The sequence below is a fragment of the Dromaius novaehollandiae genome, chromosome 14, assembly GCF_036370855.1.
Source record: "Dromaius novaehollandiae isolate bDroNov1 chromosome 14, bDroNov1.hap1, whole genome shotgun sequence".
NCBI lineage: Eukaryota > Metazoa > Chordata > Aves > Casuariiformes > Dromaiidae > Dromaius > Dromaius novaehollandiae.
The window spans coordinates 3,533,405-3,558,056 of record NC_088111.1 but is presented as its reverse complement, the minus strand read 5'-3'; the positions used below and the strand labels follow the sequence as shown (position 1 = coordinate 3,558,056).

At 61.1% G+C, this 24,652-nt stretch overlaps 1 protein-coding gene across 2 annotated transcripts in view; it reads right to left on the bottom strand.

Moving 5' to 3' along the window:
- The window catches only part of PEMT (phosphatidylethanolamine N-methyltransferase), a 32,309-nt gene extending 13,771 nt beyond the window's left edge, over positions 1–18,538 (bottom strand). Inside the window, exons 1-3 of one of the 2 annotated variants that reach the window (XM_064520101.1) lie at positions 18,368–18,538; positions 16,180–16,287; positions 936–1,051 (exon numbers count right to left, since the gene is read on the bottom strand). In XM_064520101.1, coding sequence (XP_064376171.1) covers positions 936–1,051; positions 16,180–16,287; positions 18,368–18,523 — 380 coding nt within the window. In that variant the 5' untranslated portion in view covers positions 18,524–18,538. Of the gene's footprint in view, positions 1–935; positions 1,052–16,179; positions 16,288–18,001; positions 18,246–18,367 lie in introns of those variants that run through there. The other variant, XM_064520102.1, reaches the window with a different exon arrangement.
- Positions 18,539–24,652: the final 6,114 nt, after the last annotated feature.

Below are 24,652 nucleotides of genomic sequence, written 5' to 3'. Positions count from 1 at the left end.
TGGAAACCAGGACTGCCATTCCACCAGCCACGGGTTTAATTAAAAAAAAACCCACAGGTGAAAGGCTTTGCATCGCTCCCCAGTGAACAAGCGTCCGCCGCGGCTGCAGCAGCCTGCTGAGCGGCTCCGCAGCGACAGCGCAGCACGCCGTGTCACCGCGACACGAGCCACACGCGCACATGCCCCGCGCGCTGCCCCCGCCGATTACGGCCGCATTCACGGCAAATTTCGTACAGTCCCTGCAACCGGCAGCGGCAAGCGCGGAGGGGCGAGGGCAGGTCTCGGTGCCGCTCACAGGAAGGCAAAGCTCCAAAATACGTGTGCAAATTCCAACCTGAGCTCCCTGTGCCTGGGAAATTACCCAACGCACTAAACAACCCATTAGCTCTGACCCTGGCGTAATTGAATCGGGGAATTTACTCCGAGTCTGCCTCTGCTAGCAGCGCTGGAGATAAAAACCTATCAGATCGCAGACAAATTGCTGGCATTGAGGAAGTCTTCTGCAGTAAACCCCTTCGCTGCACTTAGCGCGTCAAAGGCCGTATTCCCAGGGCATATGGCGCATCAGTCGCACGCCGCCACGGAGCTCGCACAGGTCATATTTAAACAGAGCGCAGATAAGCATTTAAAGAGACTGCTGCTAAGTGCTCAGATAATCCCTGCTCTTCTGCACAGGAAACTCGGCAGCTTGCTAAAAAACAGGCTTAACTATTTTTCTGATTTTTACGAAAGAAAAAAAAAATTCCACTGTTGCATACGATCCCTCCCATGCAAACAGCCTTCCCGGCCCCCGGGCTGCAAGCAGGGCAGGGGAACAGCCTCAAGGGACCAGAGCCGAAAAGCTGCGACCCTTCGCGGCGCTCTCCCTGCCGCAGCTCTCCCGGTGCGGAGGAGCGCACGGCCGCTCCCGGCATCCCGGCATCCCAGCTCCTTACCAGTGGCTCCGCACGCAGTTCAGCAGCAGGATGACGGTGCCCAGGCAGTAGCAGGCGGCGTGTGGCGAGCCCAGGGCTCGGCTGAGCGCTCGCGTTTTGTGCTCCCATCTGGCTACCTGAGGAGACAACGGAAAAGCAGAGCGGTGGGTGGAGGCGCCGGGATGCTGCCGCCCGAGGAGCGCGGTCCTGGCCGGGCACGCGGCCTTCACGCGAGACGCCGTGGGAAAGCAGCAGCAGCCACGGACGTGGCACGGCCCGAGGCAAAACCCCGGCACGGAGGAACTGGGAACATCTGGTTTGGACAAGATGTGTCCAACAGGGCCCAAGCTGCAACGGAGGCCGGGGCTGCTCTCCTGGGAGGAGAGAGGAAAGCGGATCCCAGGGTGGGGATGGACCATGGGGACACCCAGGTCCAATTTTCCAGGCTTCTGCGCAGTGCTTGGACATGGGAGCAGGGATGCGGAGGCTGTAGACAGATGTGCTCTTCTGCATCCAGCTGTGGGCATCAGCGCTGGCAGGGGCCCCCCAGTGCTCCTCTGAGCCCCCATCAGCCGGCTTGGCACAGAGCACCGATCCAGCTCGGGCACGCTGAGTCGGCCAGCCTTCGCCGGTGCTCAGCTATTTTAGCCATCGAGGGGGTGTCTGCACCTCACCTGCCTCTGCGGGGCCACCTCTATGCGCCGCAGCCCAGCTACAGCCCCGGAGAGGCGAGCGGCATCTCCGCTCGCGCCCATCGCGGGGTCTGCAGGGATGCAGGTGGAGCCTGCCCGGAGAGGGACCCCCTCGCCCTGGGACGTTGGTGCAGGCAGGCGGCTGCAGCCAGTCCCCAAAACCACTGGACTGCACCAGCCCAGCTCACCAAGGGCAAAGCCCTCACTCCCAACCCGACCAGACTCCCTAAAACCAGTGGGCTTCCCCCAGCTGGGCTTGCAGCTGTATTTATCTCCTCGGCCAGGCTCCATCCCAGGTGCTCTGCATTAGGCCTAAATCCAGGCAGCGCAGGTGTGGAGCACACCCGGGCCACGGGGTGGGAGGAGGGAGGCAGTGGAGCATCCCGGGGTGAATTCCCAGCTCGGACCCAGCTGCTGCTTCATCAGCTGCGACCGTGCTTGGCTCACACGCGCGGAGCTGGGGTGGCCGTTCGTGTGCATCCCCGGTCCCCATCCATCTACCCCAAACGCGCTCGGCAATTTGTTAGCTCTATTTAAGCAGCGAGAGGCGACTTTGCGGGTACCACTCTCTTCCCAGGCTGATGCAAAAGCCAAGCGCCGCGGGCGGAGGGGGCTGCTGGCGTCGGGAGGGGAAGCGATGAAAGCCGCCGATAAGCAGGGCACTGATTTCACATGCCGAGGGCTGATTCAATTAGTTATGCAATGATTGCTCTGAAATTACAAAGCCACTCATGACAGAGAGCGCTGCTTCGTTGCCTTTTCCTGGCTGGTATAAATGGTTTGCATTCTAAATTGAATTTAAAACATCGTGCGTCATGCTGCTGCTAAAATGGGAGCCGCTGCTGGAGAGAAAGTGGAAAAAGGGAGACGGGGTGAGTTGCCACCTCTGGAAAGCGAAAGAAGTGACCACACAGGTGGCTGAGTCACGGCGGGGGGAAACGCAGCCACATGCCGCTTAGTTATACAAATTCCCCAGTTCCCTGGGAATTGTGCTGGCGGGAGCGCGGCGCGAAGGCTCGCGGCCGGGGGTGGGATGCGTGCCGCGTCGGAGGGGCACCGGACTGCAGAAACGCATATTGCGGCGGGGAGACCCCAAATCCCGGCGGAGCGGGGACGCATCCCGCCCTGCCAAGGGGAGAGCGGGGCTCAGCGCCGCGCCGCAGCTCACGGCAATTAATCGGATCCAGTCCCAATGCTCGTCCTTGAGCGACGCATTAGCTCTGGCGCGGTTCCGGTTTGCTAATTTTAGGCACTTCTGGCTAATATTAGCTCTCATTCGACCTCTGGCTAAGCAGCCAGCTCTGTATTTTTAGAAAATGAGAAGAAAACGTGTGCGGTTTTTTTATTTATCGCGTGACGGATGCAGAATGACTTCGGCAGCCTTTGAAGGGGCCGGAGCACCGCAGCAGATACCGGCAGCATCCCGACGCGGGGACAGCACCGGCACGCTCCTCTCCTCCCCGTTTGCAAACGGAGTTGATAAGAAGTTTCAGGACTTACCCAAGGGTCAAAATAGGAGAAATTCTCCTATTTTCCCCAAACTCCCAGTTCTGTGCTTTCACTTTAGGAAACCTGGTGATGGCTGCAAGTACATATATATATATATACACTTAATATTTTCCCCAATGCTCGTTATTAAAGCAGCTCGCCCAGCGGCGGCCAGGCCGGGCTCCGGGGTGCCGCGCTCGGCAGGGCGTCTCGCAGCGCCGGGGCCGAATCGCTCCCACGCAACGCGGCCGCGATCGCCGTGTAATCGCCCCGAGCCGTTTCCCCGAGCGCCGGGCAAGTGCGTAAGCAGAACGAAAGCGGCAGTGCCCGTCCCCGGTGGCCTCCCCGCGACGAAGGAGGCGGCGTGTGGTGTTTTCCCGTCTTTTGGGGCTGCGCGAACCTTCCCGAGCCGCCCCGGGAAGTTGCCCCGAATACCCCTTCGAGAAGCATTTTCACCTCACCGACTTGTCTCCGCGGCGGATCAGCGGGAAACGCTCTTCACGGCTTTGTGCATGCATGGCAGGCAATATCCCCTCATTAATATTTAGTGTTTGCTTCAGGGAAATTGATTTTTCTTTTTTTCTTTTTTTTGCCTGCCGTCCAAGGAAGCCGGCTTTTAAACACGCTACATTTTAATTTGCTCTGAAATGGAGACGCTGGTCTATTTTGCGCGGTTCCATTTTTACATCGGCCTCGCCCCAGAGGTGGGCAGTGAAACCAGATCCCCCCGGCTCCGCTTCGGGAGCTGCTCACCATCGCTACGCTGATGAGCCCGTCCGCGTCCTCGCGTCGCACCACTGCCGTAGCGCCCACGGGAGCTCGGCCTCGCGGCCGGTGGATTAGCAGCGCCTGCTTCCCCAGGGGAAACTGAGGCACGGGCTGAGGGGAGAAACGGCATCCGTGTCCTGGACGTCCCGCGCTCTGCGGATGGGCGTTTCAACTTGCATCGGTGCGGCTGCAGGGCAGGACCGTCTCCTGCTTGGGGCGATGCTCTGCGCTACGAGCCCTGGAGCAGGGATGGGTGCCCAGATCTGGGATGCTTCTGCGTGGGGCAAACTGCTGGCAGCAAGATCCTTGGTCAGGATTATCCATGGGGTGCGTTAGGAAAGATGTCAAACTCCACGTTCAGCTGCAGGCAGGCCACGGTCGTGGCCAGGACATGGCCAGCTGTGGGGCAGACCAAGCCACGAGCTCGGCTGCAGCAAGCCGGGTTATTAATAACCCTCAGCAGGGCTATTTGCAAGGGGAGATGAGGAAGGCATGTAAATATGGGCTTGCGCTTTCTCCTTTTATCTCTGATTAGGGCCAGGAGCAGGTCTGTTGCCCAAAGGGGCTGGTGGGAATCCATCGCCACGTGCCCAGACCAGGGCTGTTTCCTGACTGGGACCTGTGTCCCTGCACTGTCCCCCAGACCTCATCCTTGTAGCAGCCTGGTCCCCAGCTCAAAAATGCCATGAAAATCCCAGAGGAAGCACTGGCTCCCCGGCCACCTCCGCCCCGCTCGCACCAGGATGCACCGGGGTGGGGTGAGCTGTGGACGCAGATAATCCAGCCTGGACTCCAATCCTTTAAGACACAAAAGCAAACTTTTCCCCCTTCTCCTTCAGTCCAGCCTTCTCCTAGACCCCCATGTGTGTGTCCTGCCCCAACGGTGGGTGCCGGGCAGGAGAAACCTGCCCTCGGGCCAGCGCGGATGCTCCCGCCGCGGCGGCTCACCCCGGCGAGCTCTTAACCCGGTGGAAGAGCAGGAGACATGATGTGGCCCTGATTTCACCCGCATCGTTCCCCCATCATGAAAAACCCATTTTTTTCTCCAATTCCCTAGAATCCCACGTTGAAGTGGAAGGATGCTCCCCTCCGCCTGGCCCTGCTCGGGCGCCAGGAAAGGACCTTGCGCCAAGCTCTTGCATTTATCTAGAGGATGGGGAGGAAACGGATGGGCCCGAGCACCGAAGCTCCCCGCGGCCCTCGCGGGAGCCATGCAGAGAGCGGGAGAGGGGAAGCAACGACGGAGCAGGGGCCGCACACCCTATTTTCCCCTTTCCAAACGCTCCGAAGCCAGAGCACGGGGCTGCTCCCGCAGCTCGCCGGCGGCCGGCACGGGCTCTCCGCAGGCATGTGCCGAAGCGCCCCGGGGAGCGGCGTGCCGCTGGCAGCGGGAACATGATTAGCAGGAGCTCTGGGCAGCGAAGGCAGGAGAAAAAGAACAGAACAAACCGCGGTTTAATTTGTACAAGCTGGTAATTATAGTTGCTATCTGTCTGAAATCTCTATTGAGTTTATTTAAATATGTTCTCGGCGAAGGCCACTCGGGCAGGGATTACCAAGGTGTTGCAGCAGAGGAGATAATGCCGTGCAGTTTTCAACAGATCCAGGGCTGATTAGGAGGAATTAATTAGCTGCTTAAGCAGCCCTCGCCTCGCTGCAGCAATTAGCCGTCACCTCACCTGGGTCACGTTCCTGGCTTTGGGGCCAGGCTCCCTCGCGCCTGACGCGATGCCCGAAGCTTTGCGGATGCCGGCGGTGCTCGAGCCCAGAGGACGGCAGAGCCACGAGGCCTGATCCACCCTGTTTTTGCACGTGCATGAGGCGAAGGATGTCTCCCCTCTTACGGCTTTTAACAGCGGTCCCTCCCATCCTCCCATCCACGGCCCTCTTAGGTGCTATGAGCTGTCGGTTCTCAGCCGCGCTCCTCCGTGCGGTGCCGCGTTGCCCCTCTGCGCACGCTGGAAATAACGGCTGCCAGCAAGCGCCGGGCGAGCGGACAGGCTTAACTCGGGCACAGCTGCAAACGGCTCCCAGAGCTCCGAAAGCAGGACGGGAATTTAACTCCTGGCCGGCTTCTGCATTGCCTTTCGCGGGCTCTGGACGTGCGGTTTGGTCACTCGCTCTCGGCAAAGGCAGCAACGGACCCCGGCAGCAGGCACCAGGGAGGAACGAAAACGCACCTTCGCAGGCTACCTGAGCTGAACAGGAGGTCTGGAAAGCCCCAAAGCTTGCAAAAAAACGGGAACATAGAAAGAGAGAAAGGAGCAAAAAGCACGGGTGGGGCTTCTCCCCAAAACCGCCTTTTCCCCCGGCCCATGAAGAGCTGGGGGTCTCGTGGCTCGGCGGGTGGCGGGACCCCCGCTCTGCTCGTGCCTCGGCGGCACTGGAAGGAGCCCGCGTGCCACGGCCCTCGCTGCCGGGCTGCCCGTCTCCGACGGCAGAGGCTGGAGAGGAAGGGATCAAAGCTCAAGTGCTGCTTCTAGCGCTACTTCCCCGGAGAGGACTTCAGCGCGGGAGAGGAGCGACTCCGCTTACCCGGACGTGGAAGGAGAGCGTTGCAGAAACCCCAGCCTGCCTCAACCACGCAGGAACGTCGCCTTAAAAACCCACCCTGCATCCCTCCCCGGGGAAAGCAGCTGCCCCGAGATGGCACAGGTCACCTCGGCTCAGGGCCTGGAGCTGGGCGAGCAAAACAAGCCGGCGGGTAAACAGAGGAGGGTTTCGTAAGGACTGGGTACACTTCACCTCAGAGCAGTCCCTCGAGATGGCTTCCGCACCAGTCTTTACCTTGAATCCACTCATGATGAACAGCTAGATAATAAATTTCATTTCTCTAATAGTGTTTATGTGATTTGTCCAAGCACCATCTCATTAGCGGGCTGCAATGAAAACATGCCCCTGCTTGAAGCTCACCGCGGCAGCCGGGGCCTGTGAATCTTCCATGAGCCGGATCCTTTCCTCTTCCATAAAAACACACCCGATGCAGAGCAGGGGCTCGCACTGGCCAGCAATTTCCAACACAAAATCTGAACAAACCAGTTTCTCCTCGCAGCCGGGAGCTCACGGTTTACGTCAGAAGAGCTGGGAGCTGGAGGTGGGTGATTTGGAGAAACCCAGAACGAGCTACGTTGGTTAATTTTCCTCCCGCCACGAGAAACCAGCCTGGGTGGTCACAGCAGACCTCCTGTTTGGTTGCGGCCCTCCAGCCCAGCTCTGATCCGGTTAATCCGATGAGACAACGTCCCAGGAGAGCAGGGCAAGGCACGGACTGCGCCCGCACGAGGAGCTGGGGCTTGTTGCAGAGCCAAGAGCTGCCGGTTGCTGCCAGAAGAGCTCTTCTGTTGCGGGACAGTGAAGCACTTCGTCCCGCAGCATCTTGGATGGTTCCCTTCTCTCATCTCCCACGTTCAGATGACTTGGGGTGCAGTGTGCTCCCCGCTGCACACAGCTCCAACCAAGCCAAGACAGAAACCCCCAAATCGGGTATTTTCCTATGCTTCTTGAGGCCCAAACCATCTCCCCGATCAAAGCAGGTCTGCTTTTGCTCATGCATCCTCATAGCAGCCACCTTCTCCAGTCAACTGGAAGCAATCAGAAGCGTGTCAGACGGTCAAGTGCTTTAGATATCTGCCCATGTCTCACCCCGAATTTGCTCCCCCCCATCGCTCTTGTTCCTGCAAACCCTAAGAAAGCAAAGCCAGGGCGAGGTGCTGACGTGCCGCACGCGTGCGGGCGCTCGCCCGAAACAGGCCGTCTACCCAGAAGACCCGTTTCCAAACAGAGCGATCCAACAACAGCCCTGACGGTGTTTGAACTGGCGTCGATGCACAAAGAGAGGCACTTTGCTGCGCCACGCTGTCAGCAAGCGCTCGGCACAAATGCCACGTTACCAGGCAGGGAACGCGGCTCTTTTTTTAAGACTTCCCTTCTATTTTATCGCCTCCACTCTGTTGCGTTATTTCCAAATCAGGCCCCGCTTCTGACAGCTGATCCACGGCGCTGAGGTCAAGTCCCTCCGAATCCACCGCAGACTTCAGTGTCTTGGGCTCGGTTTTAAAGGCAGGGACAAAGCTTTCTATCTTGGGTACAAAGCATCCATCCTGCTTTTCAAAGCTTTCCAATTGTCGCTGCGAATCTGCACTTGAAATCACTAACACAGTTGCAAATAAGACTGGGCAGATAAAACCCAGTTATTTCAGCTGGAATAAAAACAGACAGTTCTTCAGCAAATGCATCCTCTGTAAAAATTAACTTCTTGCTGGAGCGACACGGCTCTTCCCTGGTTCCAGGTAAAAGGGGATTGAGGTGATCTGAAGACTTTGACATTTCTTGATGCCTCTGGTCATTGCAAAGAGACTCTTAGAGCACCACGCGGGAGATGCCGGCTGACTCCGCTGGCTTTTTGCTTTCCCACACGCCCCGTGTTTGAGTCGGGCTCTGAACAGGTTCTGCGCTCCCCCGGAAAGCGGGGCCGGGTGCCCCCGTATTTCACGTGGGGCAATTCCTAAAGCAGACGTGGCGCGTGGGAACGGAAACGCTTTGGCTCTGCAGCCTTAAAGATTAAACGGGATGTTCCAGCTCTGCCAGGGTACCGAAGCACCGGGAGGTGGGGAGAGGGAAGGGGCCGCGCGAAGGCAAGGCAAAGCCGCCGAGCCGGCCCGGCGCAGCCTGGGATCGTCTGCAGCCCGCGGGCAGCTTTTCAGACCCGGGCATCATCTCTGCGGTTTGTTTGCCTTAATAGGTCTGCTCGGATTCCAGCTCTGCCCAGCTCATTAGCCATACAGCCGAATGCGATACTAATTCAGGATCACTCCTATTGCTACAAATAAATAATAAAATTGCCTCCACGCAGGGGTTGTTTTCTTCCTCTGCCTCTAATGCAGGTCTGGTAGCATCTCATGTACCCGTTAATGAAGTCCATTATAGCCCGAGTTTCTCAGCAAGTAAAAATTACAATCATTAGCCAGCGACCGACGAGAGACAGAAACACCGTTTCTAGCCGGGCTGGCAATAACAGTACGCCAAGTACGCGTCCCGGCGAGGCGCGCCTTGCTCTCCCGGACCGCGGTACCCAATGTTCTTCATTAGCATCCCTCTTTCTCATGCGGCAAGACCGCGTCCGGCAGCAGGTCGCAATTACACGCAACAATTAACGCGGGGAGAGACAATGACGGCGTCGCGCAGGCACAGCGTGCGGCGGGGTTGCCGAGAGGTGAAACGGGAGATGATTAGGAACATTTTAAAGCCCTGCCTAAAAAACAGAAAGACAACAAGCGCAAGGACAAGCGACGGCACAGCGGGAGGAAACATGAGCGGTTTAATTCTAACCCACTTGGTAATTTTTGTGCTTGGTAGTAAAGCAGCACAATTATATCATTGGCTGTAGCATCATAACGACCGAGACCTGCGGTCCCAGGCCAGCAACTCTTGGGCCATTTGCAAACTGTGCACAAAACCGTGTCTGCTTCTCCCAGAGCCATAGCCGCTCTCGCTGCCCTTTTGTGAAATTAGGCTTTAATTCTGCGGAATAAGCCTGCCGGCGAGGACGCCCAGCACACCCGTCCTTCTGGACAGCGTGTACTTGCTCTGCACCCTCCCAAAGCCCGGGATGGGGGCGGCGAGGGCTGGGGGGGGAGAAAACAATAAATAGGCCTGGCAGAACACAAAATGCGATGGAAACCCAACACCCCTTCGCAACGTGGTGAGAGTTCGCGGGAGAAGAGGCCTCGCTGCACGGCGGAGTGCAGAATGCGGCCCGAGGGCCGCTGCCTTTCTTGGTGTTCAGCTGAAGTTCAAGCTATCGAGTTGCATGTTCCCTGCTAACCCGCCCTGGGGAACATTTCCCACGGCGCCGAGGACACCAGTGTTTGTGATGCTGCTGTCGTCCGAGCGGCCAACAATAGCGAGGGACAACGTGATCTTTATGTAAGAGAGCAGCCGCCCGCCCTGTTCTCCCGGCCCCGGGGATGAGATGTTCGAACCCGGCGGCACAACAAGCAGCACGCTGGCTTGGGAAAGTCTTCTTGTGCGTCTTTGGGAAGGGGATGCAGCAATAACCGCACGCGCTTAATTTTTTATCCAGCACTTCAAACTTCTTCTGGGCTCCCAAGACCAGTCTAAGCCGTACTGAGCATGTGGAGCTGCCAACTAGACCAATGTGTAAAGCAAAGTAAAACTAGTAATAAGAGTCCGAAGGGTTAAATACAATAGCCAACCCTCTTGGGGCTTGTTGGTATTAAAAATGGGGTTTCTGGGGACGGTTATGGGAGGCACCAGGTGCAACAACGTGCCTTATTTATTTGTTCAGCGCAAGGAACATAACCCAAAAGTCAAGCAAGCAATTAGTCATCACCCGAATGGGTGACCTGAGCGCGAGGGAGCTCCCGCGCTCCCCGAAGCCTCGAGGTTCAACGCGGTGGGAAGCGTCTGCAAGCCCCGTGCATGATGCCCAAGCCCATTCATGGTCCTTTGCTCCATCCATGTTCACCATAGGAGCATGAAGGGGTGTTTGCTACGCCTGGAGCATTGCAGAGCCCGGAGCGGTGCCGGGGCTTTGCAGCCGGGGTGGCCTCAGCAAGCCCCACGCGCGCTGCGGTCCCCACACGTTGCCACCGAAGATGCTCGTGACAAGCCCACAGCACCCGCAGGGCACCGATGCTGCCGGCCCGTGACCGCTCCCGGGTTAGGCAACGCGCTCGCTGGGGCGTCCGAGAGCATCCGTCTCCGGAAAACGATTGCGAGACAAAAGTTTTGAAACGAGACTAACTCATTTCTGCTCTCCAGCCTTGGGAATCAAATGAGTAACTCTGCAGTCATTAAAACAATGTCCTGATAAAAATAAACAGGAAAGGCTTCTTAATAGGAATGTTTTGTAGTTAAAAGTATTATACAGCATCTGTGCTCGTTCTGTCTCTTAGCAGGACTAGCCAGGCTTGCCCCACTACCCGGGTTGGTTTTGGGTCCCTCCTGCTTAAGCAAGAATCTTCCACCGAAAAAAAAAGGGGGCAAAGACTCTTCACCCAGCAACACTGGTGAGGAAGAAGCTCAACTTTGCCTTCCCAAGAGGAGGTTTCTACAGCAAAGGAGCGGCTCAAGCCAGAGGCAGTCACGCTTAAAGACCGAATGAGAGCTTGTCCCGTGCTCCTGCCAGCAGGGAAGGGGTCCAGCCTTGCCTGTCCGCAGGTGAAGAGGATGAGGATGGTTCCTCCGTGCTCCTGGAGGAGCATCCACCCACCGCCTGTCTGCAGGGAACACCTCGGGAGAGACCCTTGGATAGATATCTGCTCCTGGAAGAGGGGAAAAGTATTTTCCTCACGTTGGCTTGGCAGGAGGATCCTGTAGGCTATGGACAAAGTCACCGCAGGTGAGACCCACGGGAGCCGCGTGTCCCAGGCCGAGACCGCGCTGGGGAAGGGGCAAGCGCAGCATGTCTCAGCGCCGGGCAGGAGACCCCGGTCCCGGAGAAAGGGTAGGCGGGAGGAGAGCAGGCAGGACTACTCTAAAGGGTCATCAGAGCTGCAAGGACTTTTTCCTTCCCTGAAAATGTCTTTTTTGTGCTTTTATGGCAGGGAGCTGGTACAATTACAGCTTCTTTTGTGAGAGAAGCGCAAACCAGATAATGAGCAACCCTCCCACCGAACAAAGGAGGTGTTGGGCGAACGCTGACGGCCAGGCTTTCCCCCAAAGCCGAACGCGGAGGAAATTGCTAAAACCCGTCTCCATTTCACCCACTCAGAGGAATTAGCTCCTCACAGTCTGCTTGTCTTCCAAAAAGTACAAAAGGGATCGCACCAAAAATGAAGGTGCCTACACAGATTACAAGGGAAAACTCTTTGGCGAGACAAAGCAGCTGCTGACGCTCCGCGACCCGTGGAAGGAGCCCACGCTGCATCGTCCCCGGCCGGGAGGAGGAAGCAGAGGGAGCAAAAACGATTTTGCAAGGGGGAAAAAAAGGCAAGAAACTTCCAAACGCAGACAACTGCGTAAAGCACCGAAGAGATTCGTGATTGCAACGACGCACGGGCAAATCAAGAGCTGCAGTGGCCTTCCTCTTGCCGACCCCCCGCCTTTGCTGGGGGATTAGGAGGGTTTAACGACGGCGTGCACGCCTGGGCCTCCCAGCCTGCATCCGCAGCTGATGTCCTCCACCAACACCAACATCAGCACCAGCTTCCAAAAACACAGCCGCGATCAGGCGCCTGCACTATCTCGTTTTGCACCCAAGATAGCAGGGCTGCGGCATGCTCCTGCCAAAGGCCATTTGCAGCTACTTATGTCACCGGGGACGCAATACGGGAGGAGGAGAGAAGGAGGACTGCACCTCCGCTCCTAGCCATTTTCTGTCGCCACTTGAGCACAGGGAAATAAATGCCTCTTTGGAGCTCACCAAGGGGGAAAAAAACAGAGAAAATGAGGAAAAATACATTCTCGCCCCCTTTTTACAATCAAGGGAAAGGGGGAGAAATGCGCATTTTTCTGTTCCAGTGGCTCCCATTTCCAATTTTAGCACTCACGAAGCGGCTCATTCTAAGAGAAGGGAAGGCCAGCTGCTAGCGGGGCGCTCGGGAAGGGGCTGCTCGGGACGGGGCCGCTCGGGGGGATCGGAGCGGCGCTCCGGGACCTTCCGGGCTGCAGGCGCTCACCCACAAGCGCCCCGTGCAAGCGTTTGTGCAACGACGCCGAAGCAAACCCTCTGCAGCTATTTTGGGGGAATCAACGTCCCTGCTCCCCCGGCGGGTCCTGGAGCTCAGGGACACCTGGCCAACGGGAGAACGAAGCGGTACTGAACGGCAAACCGGGCTGAGGATGCCGGGGGGAGCTTTCGGGTCGGTACCCCACAGCTCCCGGCTCTGTGCACACCCCACGAATCCCCAGCGCCGGCCCCGGCCCCGCAGAGCCTCCGGCACTCCGGAGCAATCCCCACATGCCGAGGCCGGACGCCGGTCCCCGTGCACGCGGCTATCGCAGGCTCAGCTCAGCCCAAGCCCCCGGCCGCGGCCGAGCGCGGGTCCCTGCACTGCCTCAGCACAGCAGCCCGTGTCGGGGCAGCCCAGCGGCAGCCAAGGGCCAAGGCGGCCCGGGAGGCCCTCGCCGTCTCCCCCACCTCCCCGTCTAGGTAAAGGATAATCCTTCCTTTTTCTCCTCCAGTTGCATTTTCACCTTGTCCTGTGGGATGTAATTGCAATTTTATAGACGAGCAGCTTTGAGCAGCACCTTGGCGGCTGCAGAGAGCGTTTCGCAGCAACGTGCAGGGCAGAGGAGGAGGAGGGCAGCGCGGAAAGGGCCTCTCACCGCTTCCAGGGCCTATAAATAACCTCCGATGCATATGAAAACAAGACTCTTAGCCTAAATGTATTTTTTCATCCTTTGTGCATGAGCTGCCTTACCCTAGCAGGACTGCTGGCCGCCCGCAGGTTATTTTTGAATCGTAATTAGGAAAGCTGAGACCCTCCCGCGCTCGACACACCGATGACCGCCGCCGCTGCAGCGCTTCCAGCCCCGCGGTGGGCTGCAGCCGCCCTTTTTGCCGGCGGAGGGCTGCAAATGCCATGAGGCCGCACGGAGGATGGAGCCGGGCCGAGGCCGAAGGCTGCGGCTCTTCCTCCAGGCGCCGGTGCTGCTGGCCGCCTCGCCGGCCGGCGCTGACCCACTTTCGGTGCCTGTTACGTGGATCGCCGCGGTGCTCGCAGGCCGGATCGCTAAATTTAGCGGCCAGGCAGATGCACTGTTATGCACCCGTTTGACTCATAGCAATCAAAATCCCGGGGTGTTTGTGGAGAATTAGCCCAAACAACGGAGGCCGAACGCTCCCGACGGGCGCAAGAGCATCACTCAGCAGCCCTGGCTGCCCGAGCGGGAGGCTCAGGATAAACCTGCCGGTAAATTCTGTTGCTGGGGGGAAAAGGGTAAAAACAAAACCAAACCAACCCCCTGTTCTTTCGCAGGTATTGCAGGAAACGAAAACAGTGCTCGCTGCCTGCTAAAGAGCCCAATTACGAACAACGCACGTCCCCCGCCAGCACCAAGGATGAAACGCATCGGAGCCGCCGGTGACATTTTAAAACCAGAGATGTGAGGGAGGATGCGAGCCTCCGTCGCAAGCCCAGATTTACCCCAGCGACGAACGCTTTCTCCAGGCAGCTGCCTCACGGCGTAGCTGCAAGCCCTGCTCTTGATCCAGCACCTGCTATAAGCAGCTGATCATCAGCGCTGGGGCCTCTACGACAGCATCTCAAAGCGCTTTGCAAGTGACAGCTGGAGGCTGCTCCGCCGCTCCTGCCAGCAGCGTGCTGTGGGCACGAGGACCCCCAAAACTCGCAGATCGGCAGAGTTTTTGGGCCAGGAGAGACCGGTGCAGCACACAGCCCGCTCCGAGCACGGCCCTTGAAGTGCCAGCCGACTGCTGCTGCCCTGCCTGCCGCCCCCGGCCCCTCCATCCCCTCCGTCCCCTGTCGTTTCGTCTCCCCACGGAGCCCCGCAGACAGACGGAGCTGCCAAGATCCCCCCGCGAGACATCACCCCCGGGTTTTTCGCGGCTCGGATGCGGGGTCCGGAGTCCTGGGGGGGCCCAGCTCCGCGTGGCTCCGGCACCAGCCCCCTTCCCCCGGGTTTAGCAAGAAGCGGTCAGAGGTAGGTGCAATCGGGCCGCCGGCGTCTGCAACCCCCCCTTCCCGAGAGCTTCCCATCCACTCGGTGGATTTCTCCAGCCTCCGAAGGCGGCAGCAAGGAAGGGAAATTAAAAATAAATGAACGAAGAGGTGCCCATCCATCAGGAGACAGGCTGTGTCAGCCCGAGCGCTGCGTAGCTCCTTCTTAATCTTAACGCTCGGCGGCAGCCTGGAACGGGGACCCGGCCGCCCGGAGCAGGAGGAGCTGCAGCCCTGAGGAATAAAATCATGTGGGTCTGCTGGGGGGCCGGGGGGTCTGTTTGCTCTCAAATCGTGCTAAGTCGCCCTAATTCCAACCCTCTACTTTAAATCTGCAGCTCCTGCGAGATGCCGGGGTGTTGGGGGGGTCACCGGAGGCGACGGGGAGAGCAAGCCCCCGTCGGGCAACCGTGACGTGACATTTCCCAATCAGTCCGTGACGCCTGTCATAAATTTTTAAGAGCTCCCAATCAAGGGAAGGACCGGCAAGTCGTGTCCTCCCTGCTTGAAGGCCGCTTGCGTGTGGGCGGACATCAGACCGCCAGCATCACCGCGATGCCGCTCGCTCTTCCCTGCCCCGGCAGCGCGGGAAAGCTCCAAAACTTCCAGCCTGGAAACGTCCCCTGTGCGTTGGTTAATTTAGTGACCAGCGGGCAGGAAATTTCTCCCACCGTCCTGCTTCCCCGGTGTCACCCGAGCCCGGCACTGTGCGGGGCTCCCCGGGAACGCAGAGACCAGGGAGCAGCAGGAAGGAAGAAAGGGGGGAAAAGGAGAAGCCCCGAGCCAGGCTCATGGGGGACGTTGGGCGTCTGGGGGGGCACACTCGCGGCTCCCCCGTAGCACTCGCCTGCGGGCAGGGAATGGGGAGAGGTTAAGATGTCAGATGCAGGGCCACGCTCGGCTGCCGGGGAGGCAATCGAAGAGCCCGAGACGCCGGGAGCTTGCAGGGATTTGCAGAAAGAGGGACGAGCTGGTGGCACGGCGCGGGCAGGGGACACTGGTCACACGGAAAGAGGGATGGGAGGAGGGAAAGGCAGCAGGATAGGGAACATCCAGGGACAGCCGGGGCCGTTCTTGCTAAAATGCACCAGCCAGCGGGGGCTCGCTCAAGGCTGCCGGTCCCTCGGCACGGGAGCCTTCGAGCTGGGGAAACATCTAGACACCCATTAACCTCCCCAGAGCTCTAATTGCTCGGGCTCCTCGCTGCAACCGAGGCAGCGCTGCCGCCGCGGCCCGCCGCACGTCTCGCAGTGCCACCTGCCGCCACCGCCGCGGCTCTTCGAGCGCCGCCGCCGCGCGGAAACGGCCCCGCGTCGGCCGTCCCCCTCCTTCCGCCGCAGCCAAGCTCTCCATCCCAAAAGCCGCGCTACTTCCCCCGCCGCAGGCGTCCCGCGAGCCGCAGGCGCAGCAGCGGACGCCAATAAAGCGCTTTTTTCTTTCCCTTTTATGCAGCTTCGCGCTGAAGCCGGTCTCTTCCCCCGGAGACCACATCCGGGACCGTCTTGTTCAGGCTCTTTACGCTAAACGCCGGCTCCGCGGTCGAAACAACGTGGCACGTTCCAGCTGGCGTCTCAGGCCCCGCGTCCGCCGCTGCAGCACGGGGCGCCGGGGCGGCTTTGCAGCGCGGGACGCCCGGGGCGGCTGGCAAAGGGGGGCGAAAGCCGCTCTTACCACGTTCCAGAAGAGCGGGTTGAAGGCGATGCTGAGGACGGCGGCAGCGAAGGCCGAGTCGGTCAGGTCCACGTAGCCCAACAGCCGCGCCATGGCTCTGGCGTCCACCTGGGGGGGGAGAGCGGGTTAGCGGGGGCACCAGGCAGCCGTCCTCGCACCCCAACGCTCCCTAAATCCAGCGGACGCATCTCGGAGGAACGCGGCGTGCAAAGCTCTCGGCTCTGCCGAGGATGCAAAGCCCCAAAATGGGATGGTGCCTCCCCCGAGCCGGCACCCCCCACCGCGGGGCACCCGGCTCCCGCATCCCAGGGGTGCAGCAGCGCAGAGCCCGGCTGGCCGCGGTGCTCCGGCCGCGTCTTGCCAAGCCTTGGAAAACCGAGCACCGTTCCGCAGGTCCCGGCGTTCCCGGCGGGCGGCCGCCTCGGCACGCTCATCCTGCCGGACGGGGCGAGCAGCGAGCCTGCAGCTCCCCTTCCCGACGGTGCGACCAGTGCAACCCCCCCCGGCGCCGGGGGGGCGTTTGCGTGGCAAAAAGCCGCAAAAGACCTTTCTGTCTTGCTTTGCAAAAGGGAAAAAAAACATTAAAATTTACTTTCCCCCCCTTTTTGCTTTGAAGAAAGAGGCGTTTTTCCCAGGACAGCTCCCGGACTTTGTCAGCGCTTTTTCCATGCAACGAGCCATGCCGCTGCGCCCTCCCTGCCCCCCTCCCGGCAGCGGCACTTGGACGCAAAACAGGCAAGGCTTTTTCTTTTTTTTTTTTTTTTGCCAGAAACTTTGAAAACAAAAGACAAAATAGCCCAGCCCGAGCCCTTCCCCCGCTGGAATCAAAACCGAGACAACAAGGAGACGGGAAGGCTTCGGCTGCCCAAACACAGCTGTGTTTGCGAGGTCTCCGGGTGCCGGGGCGTGGGAAGGGCCGGAGCCCCCGGAGCAGCACCGGGGGGACGGTGAGGGGCCGCTGCAGCCGGGGCCTGGCACGGCGCGGGGGGCAAAACCGCCCGGCAGAGCCGTCCGTGCCGGGGCCGAACTGTGCCGATCGCGGTGCGCGGAGGAGCAGGACGGCTCCTCTGCTCTCGCCGCGTACGGCGCTGAACAAAACCTTCTTGACCTACTAGCTGCCGGCTGGCAGCATCATTAGCGCCGCACTCACCTTCTCCCGAACAGCCAAACCCGCCGCCGCCGGCGCGACGCAGATTGGCCTGTGCCGAGGACGTGCTTTTCGGGACGGAGAGGGAGCCCGGGAGGATGAGCTGTCTCTGCCAGGCGCCGAGGCAACGGCGAGACGGGCACAGAACATCCAACCCGGCCCCCTCGGCGCCGGCGGGCGACGGGCGGCCGCGGCCGTGGCGTCGGGGCTGCACAAGCCCCGCGCTTGGCCCAGCTGTGGCTCCTCGGGGCGTCGGTTTCCCACGGGGCCGCGGCCGCCCCGGCGCGTTTCCGCGACGGCGGGAGCTAAACCACCGCGGCGGCGCCGGGGCCGAGCAAACCTCGCCCGCCACCGTGGCGTCGCGCCTGGGCCCCCGCCTGAGCGCAGCGGCGCGACGCAGCGGCCGCCCCGACGCCGCCGGCCGCAACGAGCCGAGGCCTCGCCGCGATTTGGCGAGGGGGGGCACAGACCGCCCCCTCGCCGCGTGGAGCCCTGTTTTCCCCCCGTTTCGCCCCAAAGCGCGGCACAGCGGCAGCCCCCCCCACACTCCCGTGCGCATCCGTGCCGGGGGGGGGGCGCAGGCGGCGGCACCCGGCTCCGCGCGCCCTCGGGGCGGCCCCGACGCGCCGGCGAGGGGCTCCCGCCGCCCCCCCGTCCCCCCCCCCGCCGCGATACCTTGCTATAATCCAAGCCGCTCAGGCCGCCGCAGCAGTCCCGCGGGAAGGGCAGCGCATCGCCCGGCGGCATGCGGGGCGCCGGGCTCCCCCCGCGGCGCGGGGCGGCGCGGCGCGGCGCGGCCGGGCGGGCCGGGGGGGCCGGGGACCCCCTCGGGGCGCCCCCACGGCGGCGCGGCCCCCACCGCCGGCCCCCGCCGCGCTTCCTGCGCGCCGGCTCCCCCCGCGGCGGCGGCAGTCATGGGAAATGTAGTTTCCCCGGCCGCCCCCGCCTCGACGGCGGACTACAAGGCCCGGCGGCCGCGGCGGGGTCCCCCCCGGGGCGCGGCGGGGCCGGGGGCGCGGGGAGAGGGGGGGACGCACTGACCTCCGCGGGCCGCCGGCAGCTCCGTGCGGGCGGCAGCGCCTGGCGGGGTCGGCGCTGCCCGGACTTTGCCCCGCGCCCGGGGTGGTGGCGCGGGTGAAGCAACCGGCCCGGCCCGGCCCGGCGCGGGGGCGGCTTGGGGGGGGGGCTCGGAGTCATCGCGGAGACCCCGCGGCCCCCCCGCCCACCTCGGCTCGGGTCAGGCCCAGTTTGCCCAGTTTGCCCAGTTTCGTAGCAATTTGCAGCACTGGAATAGAAAATGAAAGAGGGAAGGGAGCAAGGCGAGGGGCTACCCAGGGCTGCCGAAATCAGACGCTGCACGCCCAATATTGCTCATTTCCAGGGTGAGATTTAAAGCCATCTGATCTGGGTGTATTTTAAGGACAAGTCGTTGTGCCCTATCCTCTGCAGCAGCTGCGGGACTTTTTTTTCTTTATTTAATTTTTCCTTATCTTGAGTCTCAGGATGTTCCCAGCTGATGCAGCCCCAGACGGTGCCTGCGCGTGGGACATCGGGCAGCACAGCCCCCCCAGGCCTCTGCTTGCTACGTGTCCCCTCCATTTTTGCAAACTTCAGTGGGGGGCAGTAAGAGGGCGTTTAATGTGAAGGAGGCCGCGTGAGTGAGGACCCGCGAGGCCGCCAGGGATGGGGCCGGCGGAGGCTCGGATTTGGGCTCACCGGAAAACGGGCTCCGCATGGAGGAAAAACCCCGCAGGAGAACGGGTGCTGCGAGCTCCACCGCCCCCAGCCCCCTCTCTGCACTGGAGCATCCTCGCAGCCCTGTTTCCAGGATCAGCCCCCGCTTTGGGCGCTCACACGGGGCCGGACCCGATTGCGGCCAGGTCCTGCGGACCCCAGGGGCCCGTGGGGGCGAGGTGCCGGCACCACGGTGGGAGCCGCGGTCCCCGGCCGGATTATCTCCAGCTGGCTCTGGCTTTTATCTGTGGCGCGGGCTGAGTCTGCCGCGCGGCATGCAATTATCGCCGCTGCCGTCTCCCAAGCCGCTGCGCGGGAGCAGATGGAGGATGTTGTTTGGTTTGCAAGTGCCGCCAGCTGGGTCCTCGCGGTGGAGAGGAGGCGGCGTGCCCTGGGGATGCTCTCCCCGCGGCCGGCGGAGGACGTCAGGCTGCGCAGCGTGCCGGGCCCCCGTTCCCGCTGCCCTGTCCCCACTCCGGGAGCCTTTGCCCCTCTGTCCCCTTCTCCCCGCGGCGTGCCGAGCTAAGGAAGAGGGCATTGCCCTCGGCTTTCCCAAGTCCATTCCCAGCTTGAACCCTCACAGCGGCGCTTTAGATCCTATCCCAGCCCCAAGGGATCACCGATGGAAATGGAGTTGCAATTGCCTGCGTGGGCAGAAAGCACTTGAACGAAATCGCTCGCAACTGCGGCAATGAGCCGTGCTGTCGGGGAGGAGAGCGAGGCGGCTCGCTGCCCGCCTGCCCTTAATGGCGCGCAGGGATGGGACGGCCGCCTCTCCTCTGCTGGCATCGGCCGCAGCTGCAGCGAGAGGTCTTCTGCGCCTTTGACATGCTCATTGCATGTGGGTCAGTGATGCACGTGTGCATCGGTCCTGCAAAGCACCAAAGTCGCTGTCGTTGGATTTTGCAGAGCACCCCGGCTCCGCAGGCCGCCCTTGCTCAGGAGCGAGCTCCCGGGAGCGCGAGGAGACCCGGAGGAATCCCCACGTACGAGCAAGAGTGGCAGGAAAACCTCGTCCAGGAGTGCAGGCAACATCAGCACGGAAGGGACATCTGTCCTTACAAGCCCAAGAGAAAGTTTCCAGGCCTAAAGATTTATTTCCTGGCTGAGAAAAAGGAAAAAGGGGAGATAAAGCACCTGCCATTTCCAGCCACTGCAGGTGCCTCTTGCTGTCATCCTCTGCCGAGCAGGAGGAGCGCGTTTGCTTGCCTGCTGCTCTCATAACCCCCCCTTGCCCATTGCTCCAGCTGGATGAACCAGGGTCTGTGTTCATCCCCAGCAAGCCTTGGCCATTCGCATGGTCACCAAAAACAGCTGCTTTTTGCTAGAAACCTTGGTGCTTTGAAGCGGAGCTTGCGATCTGCCTGGTCCCCCCCAAGCCAGTGGTGCCCCTTGCTGACAGAGGTGCCGTGCGTGCGGCGTGGGTCTGGGCGCCTCGGGGCCCCTTCCCTGCGGCCGTGTGCCGTTGTGCACGACGGTACATCGAGCCTGCCGTGGAGGAAAGCCGACCCACGAGGGTTTTACCCTTGCAAACCTTCAAGGGTTTGGACTGACGGGTCAGAGAGAGATCAAGGATGGAGCATCAAAACACGTGATAAACCTGACTGCGTTGCAAACCTAGATGGGAGCAAATAGCAGCAGAGGGCAGAGCTAAAACCTCAGGCAGGCCAGGCAGGAGCCCTGAAATTGCAGATTCTCCCCTCTCCTCCATCAGATAGCGCATTGCCCCCAGCAGCGCGATGCTGCAATCGCAACCTGCAATCCTGATGTAAATCCTCTGGTGTTTGCACTGGAGGTTAGCTCTATTTATATTCTGATGAATGATTTACTCGAGTAATTGGCACACAGCTCCCCTATTACAGATCATAAAAAATTAATCACAAGGTTTTCAATGTTCCTCTATCAATTTTATTAGGCTTGATTGGACATGCTGTATTGGGAACATATGGTATGTGAGTGAGAATCTGCTCCCAGTTACATCCTGGTAAATGCTGGGGAGTTGCATGGATTCAGATCCCCGTAAATGTGGCGGGAGAGCTGCTCCGTCGCCTCTTTGCTGACTGCTCCTTGCATTCCTGTGAATGCCGAGGGATGCACCTGCATGATGATGCAGAGAAAAACTGGATCAACTCCGGGTACCCAAATTCTCCAAAGCCTTTAGATGCTCCTGAACCGAAAGCTCGACTGGGCAGGGCGTGTTTTGCTTCCAGCTCCTCTTTGCATTGGCACGAGCCAGAGGCCAGAGCCAGCGGCTTGGCGGCAGGATCCTGAGCTCTGCCGCTGCGGCAGTCGATGAGCGCAGGCCACTGCAGGAGGGGGACGCTGCGAGGGGCACCGCGTCCAAAAAGCTGGGGATGCTCGTGTTGGCTTGGGGCATCCCGCAGCCGGCGTCTCCCGGAGCGGAGCCGCCGCGGGGGTTGTGCTGGGGAGGGGACGCAGCGATGCCACGCAGCAGCGTTTGCCCAGGGGAGAGGCAGAGAGAAGGAATAAGCAACAAGAAGTGCTAAGATGCCCCGGAGCAGGATACCAGCTCCCTGCCCCAAACAGGCAGCAGAACCCGGTTCCCTGGTGCAGAAGGCTTCCTAAAGGCTGTGCAGCCCTCCTTGCACAGGGAACAGGGAGAGCATCCCAGATGCCTGTGCTGAAGGCTCACGGTTCACCTGTTTTTCCCCTTTGGGTTTTTACTGCACGAGCTCCGTGCCATGCCCGGCGGGCTGGGGCACGATGCGAGGCAGGGGCTTTCCTGGCCGGTGCACGCCGCTCACTGCCGAGCGCTTCCCGCTGCGCCCTCGATAGCTACGCGAGCATCTCGATGGCTCCACGAGCATCTCGATAGCTACGCGAGCATCCCGATAGCTGTTTACGTGAGTCAACGGGAACTTTGGTAGAGATGGAGCTGCTTGCCTAAGTGCAGCTTATCATGAATGAGGCTTGCGGAGTAACCGGTCTGGCACGCTCACAGCCCACGTCCCCATCTGCTGCCTCGAGCAGCTGTGCTGAAGGGCGCCGAAAAGTTATTGCCAGTAACTCTTGGCAGGAGCCGGCGAGGAAACCTGCCCCCCGGGAGCGCTGGTCCGGGCAGCAGTGGACGGAGCAGGATCCGTCCCTTTGCAGGCCAAGGGGCAACAGCGACGGCCCCTTCCCCGCAGAGCCAAAGCATGATGCGTGCCCCAGCTCCTGCCGCGGTGGGAGCCCCCGGGTCGGGCTGCTTCCCACGCCGCCAGGGCCTGCCGCAGGGGCACGCGGGTTTATCTCGAGGAGTTCCGGCGCTGGCTATAAATACCTCCTCGGAGCACCGCTCCCCCGCCGCTCGGGTGTTTTGCTGCTATTCCCTTCAGACCCACTCCTGCTGCTGCTATTTTTATCTGCTCTGCCTTCCCCTCCACTTTCACAGCTGTTTAGGAGCATCTCAATCTGGAGAGAGGAGAAAGCTCCGGTACCCGGGGCTGCCACGGCCAGCGAGCTCTCCCGCTGCAGATCCTCCTGGTCTCGCCTGGGGAGGACACGCTGCCTTGAACGAAGCAGCGGGCTCGGGTCAGTGCTGCGCAGGCCAGCTGCCCTGTCCTCCCTTCGGGTCCCAAAATACAGCTGGTGGGGACAGGCTGAGAGTGCCACCAGCTCCCTCGCCACATCCCTGGGGCTTGGGATGGATAAAAAGCGGGCAGCCACCTGCCTCCTTCCGCCACGTGGTTGTTGCACCGTGCTGCGAGTTGCACTGTGCTGCAGTAATTGCACCGTGTCGCAGTAGCTGCAGCATGCCGCAGTAGTTGCACCGCGTTGCAGTAGCTGCAGCGTGCCGCGGTAGTTGCACCCCGTTGCACTCAGTGCAGGCACAGGCGTGCACAGCTTGTCGGTCCGTAGCTTTGCTCCTCTTGGCCCATCTTCCTCCTCAGCTGGCACCTCTGGCAGAGCAAAGGGCGGCTGCCGCTGCCGCGCTGGAGGCCGAGGTGAGCCGGGCCGGCTTCCCTGCCGCGTGGCAAAGCCTCCCGACGTGGCAGAGAGCAGGGGCTTTGCTCCCTCGGGGCCTCCCCAGGGCTGCCGCGAGGCTCAGAGCCGCCTCGGGTACCACCTGCAGGGATCACAGCTCATGCACGGCTCCCGCGTGGCTTATCCCGCGCTCTGTGCAAGGTCTCTAGCCGCCAGGCGCTTTGCTCAGCTCAGCGGGTGCTGCAGCTCGCGGGATGCAGCCAGAGGAGCTGCGGGCCTGGAGACGCCTTCGGGAGCAAGGGCAGGCGTGGGAAGGACTCAGCCTCTCCTCTCTGCCCGCCTGGTGCTCCGGTGCCAGCTCTCCGACGCCCAGCTCCGGGCCCCGTGCCCGACCTGTGACATTAAAGTGGAAAGGGTTTGGAAACGCAGCATTTCCCCGGCCTCCCCCCGGGGCTCTTTGCTCTGCTTGCTCATAACCTTTGGCCAGAAGCTCGTCCTCAGCCGGGGTGAGCCGGCCCTGCTCCCCCGCGGGTGGGCAGCCATCCCAGCCGGCTCCGTTCAGGAATTAATAGTGGCGGAGGAGATGCGAGTAGACAGTCACAGACGAGCTTAATTCCCTTAAACAAATTAAAAAACACGTTGCTTCTCATCACTTCATTGCCACATCCCTCCCCAAAGGGCGACCGGGGAGCAGGGGCATTGCTGGGTGCTCAGCCTGGAAAAGGAGCTGCCGGGGTGACGTCTTTCTGTCTTTCTAATTCTGTCCTTTATCTTTCTCAGCAAGATGAAAAACACTGAAAACAAAGTGGTCTGTGTTTTCTACAAAACAGGGCCTGGAACACAAGGTCGGGATTGTTCCCACCCAAAACAGAGCCCTTAAGTAGGCTCGGAGGCATTTAGCCACCTGGTTTCAGGTTTAAGGCATTTAATCCCCTCGTCACGCAGGCAGCAGGCACCTGGGGCTGCACCGGATCCCGCTGCCGGCCGCCTCCCTGCGCCTTCCCGGGGCAGCCGGGGACCGTCTGCAGGAGCCCACTCCCGGGGTCGGTACCTGCCCCGCACCAAAACGCTGCGTTTTCCACCCAGTCTGGGGCGGACGTCCCGGCTGGGTCGCTGCGTGGGCATCGGCGTGGAGGGCAACGGCTCCTGCGAGGAGCAGCCGCCTCTCCTCTGCTTTCAGTGCCAAATCGCGTCTGGCCCCACACCGGCTGCCAGGGATCGGCTTTCCCTGCTGCCTTCATCCCCCGGCAGCGCCCGGCAGCTCCCGCGTGCCCGCCCGGCCCTGGGGCTCACGTGCGCCCGCATCCTGCGGAGCTGCTTGGACCCACGGCGCAGCCGGGGCTGGGAAGGAGCCGATGGCCGGCGCCTGCCACGAGCCAGCGCCGCCTTCTCCCGAGCGGGTCCGGCGGAGGCCGGCTGCCCGTGCCCAGCCCCTCTCCGGCCCACGTGTCGCCAGGCCAAGGGGCTGGGGGGCACGTGGGCCGCGTCTGGGCGCACTGCTTGCCTCAAGTGACGCTAATTAAGCCCCTTGCAGCGCACAAAAGCTATTCCTACCGGGCGGGCAATTAACCTTGAAGCTTGGCTTTTAGTGCTTGGAGGGGAGCGAGGTTTTCATCCTGTTATTTCCCCCTGCGATTAAGCTAATGCGGAGGACGGTGAGGGAGA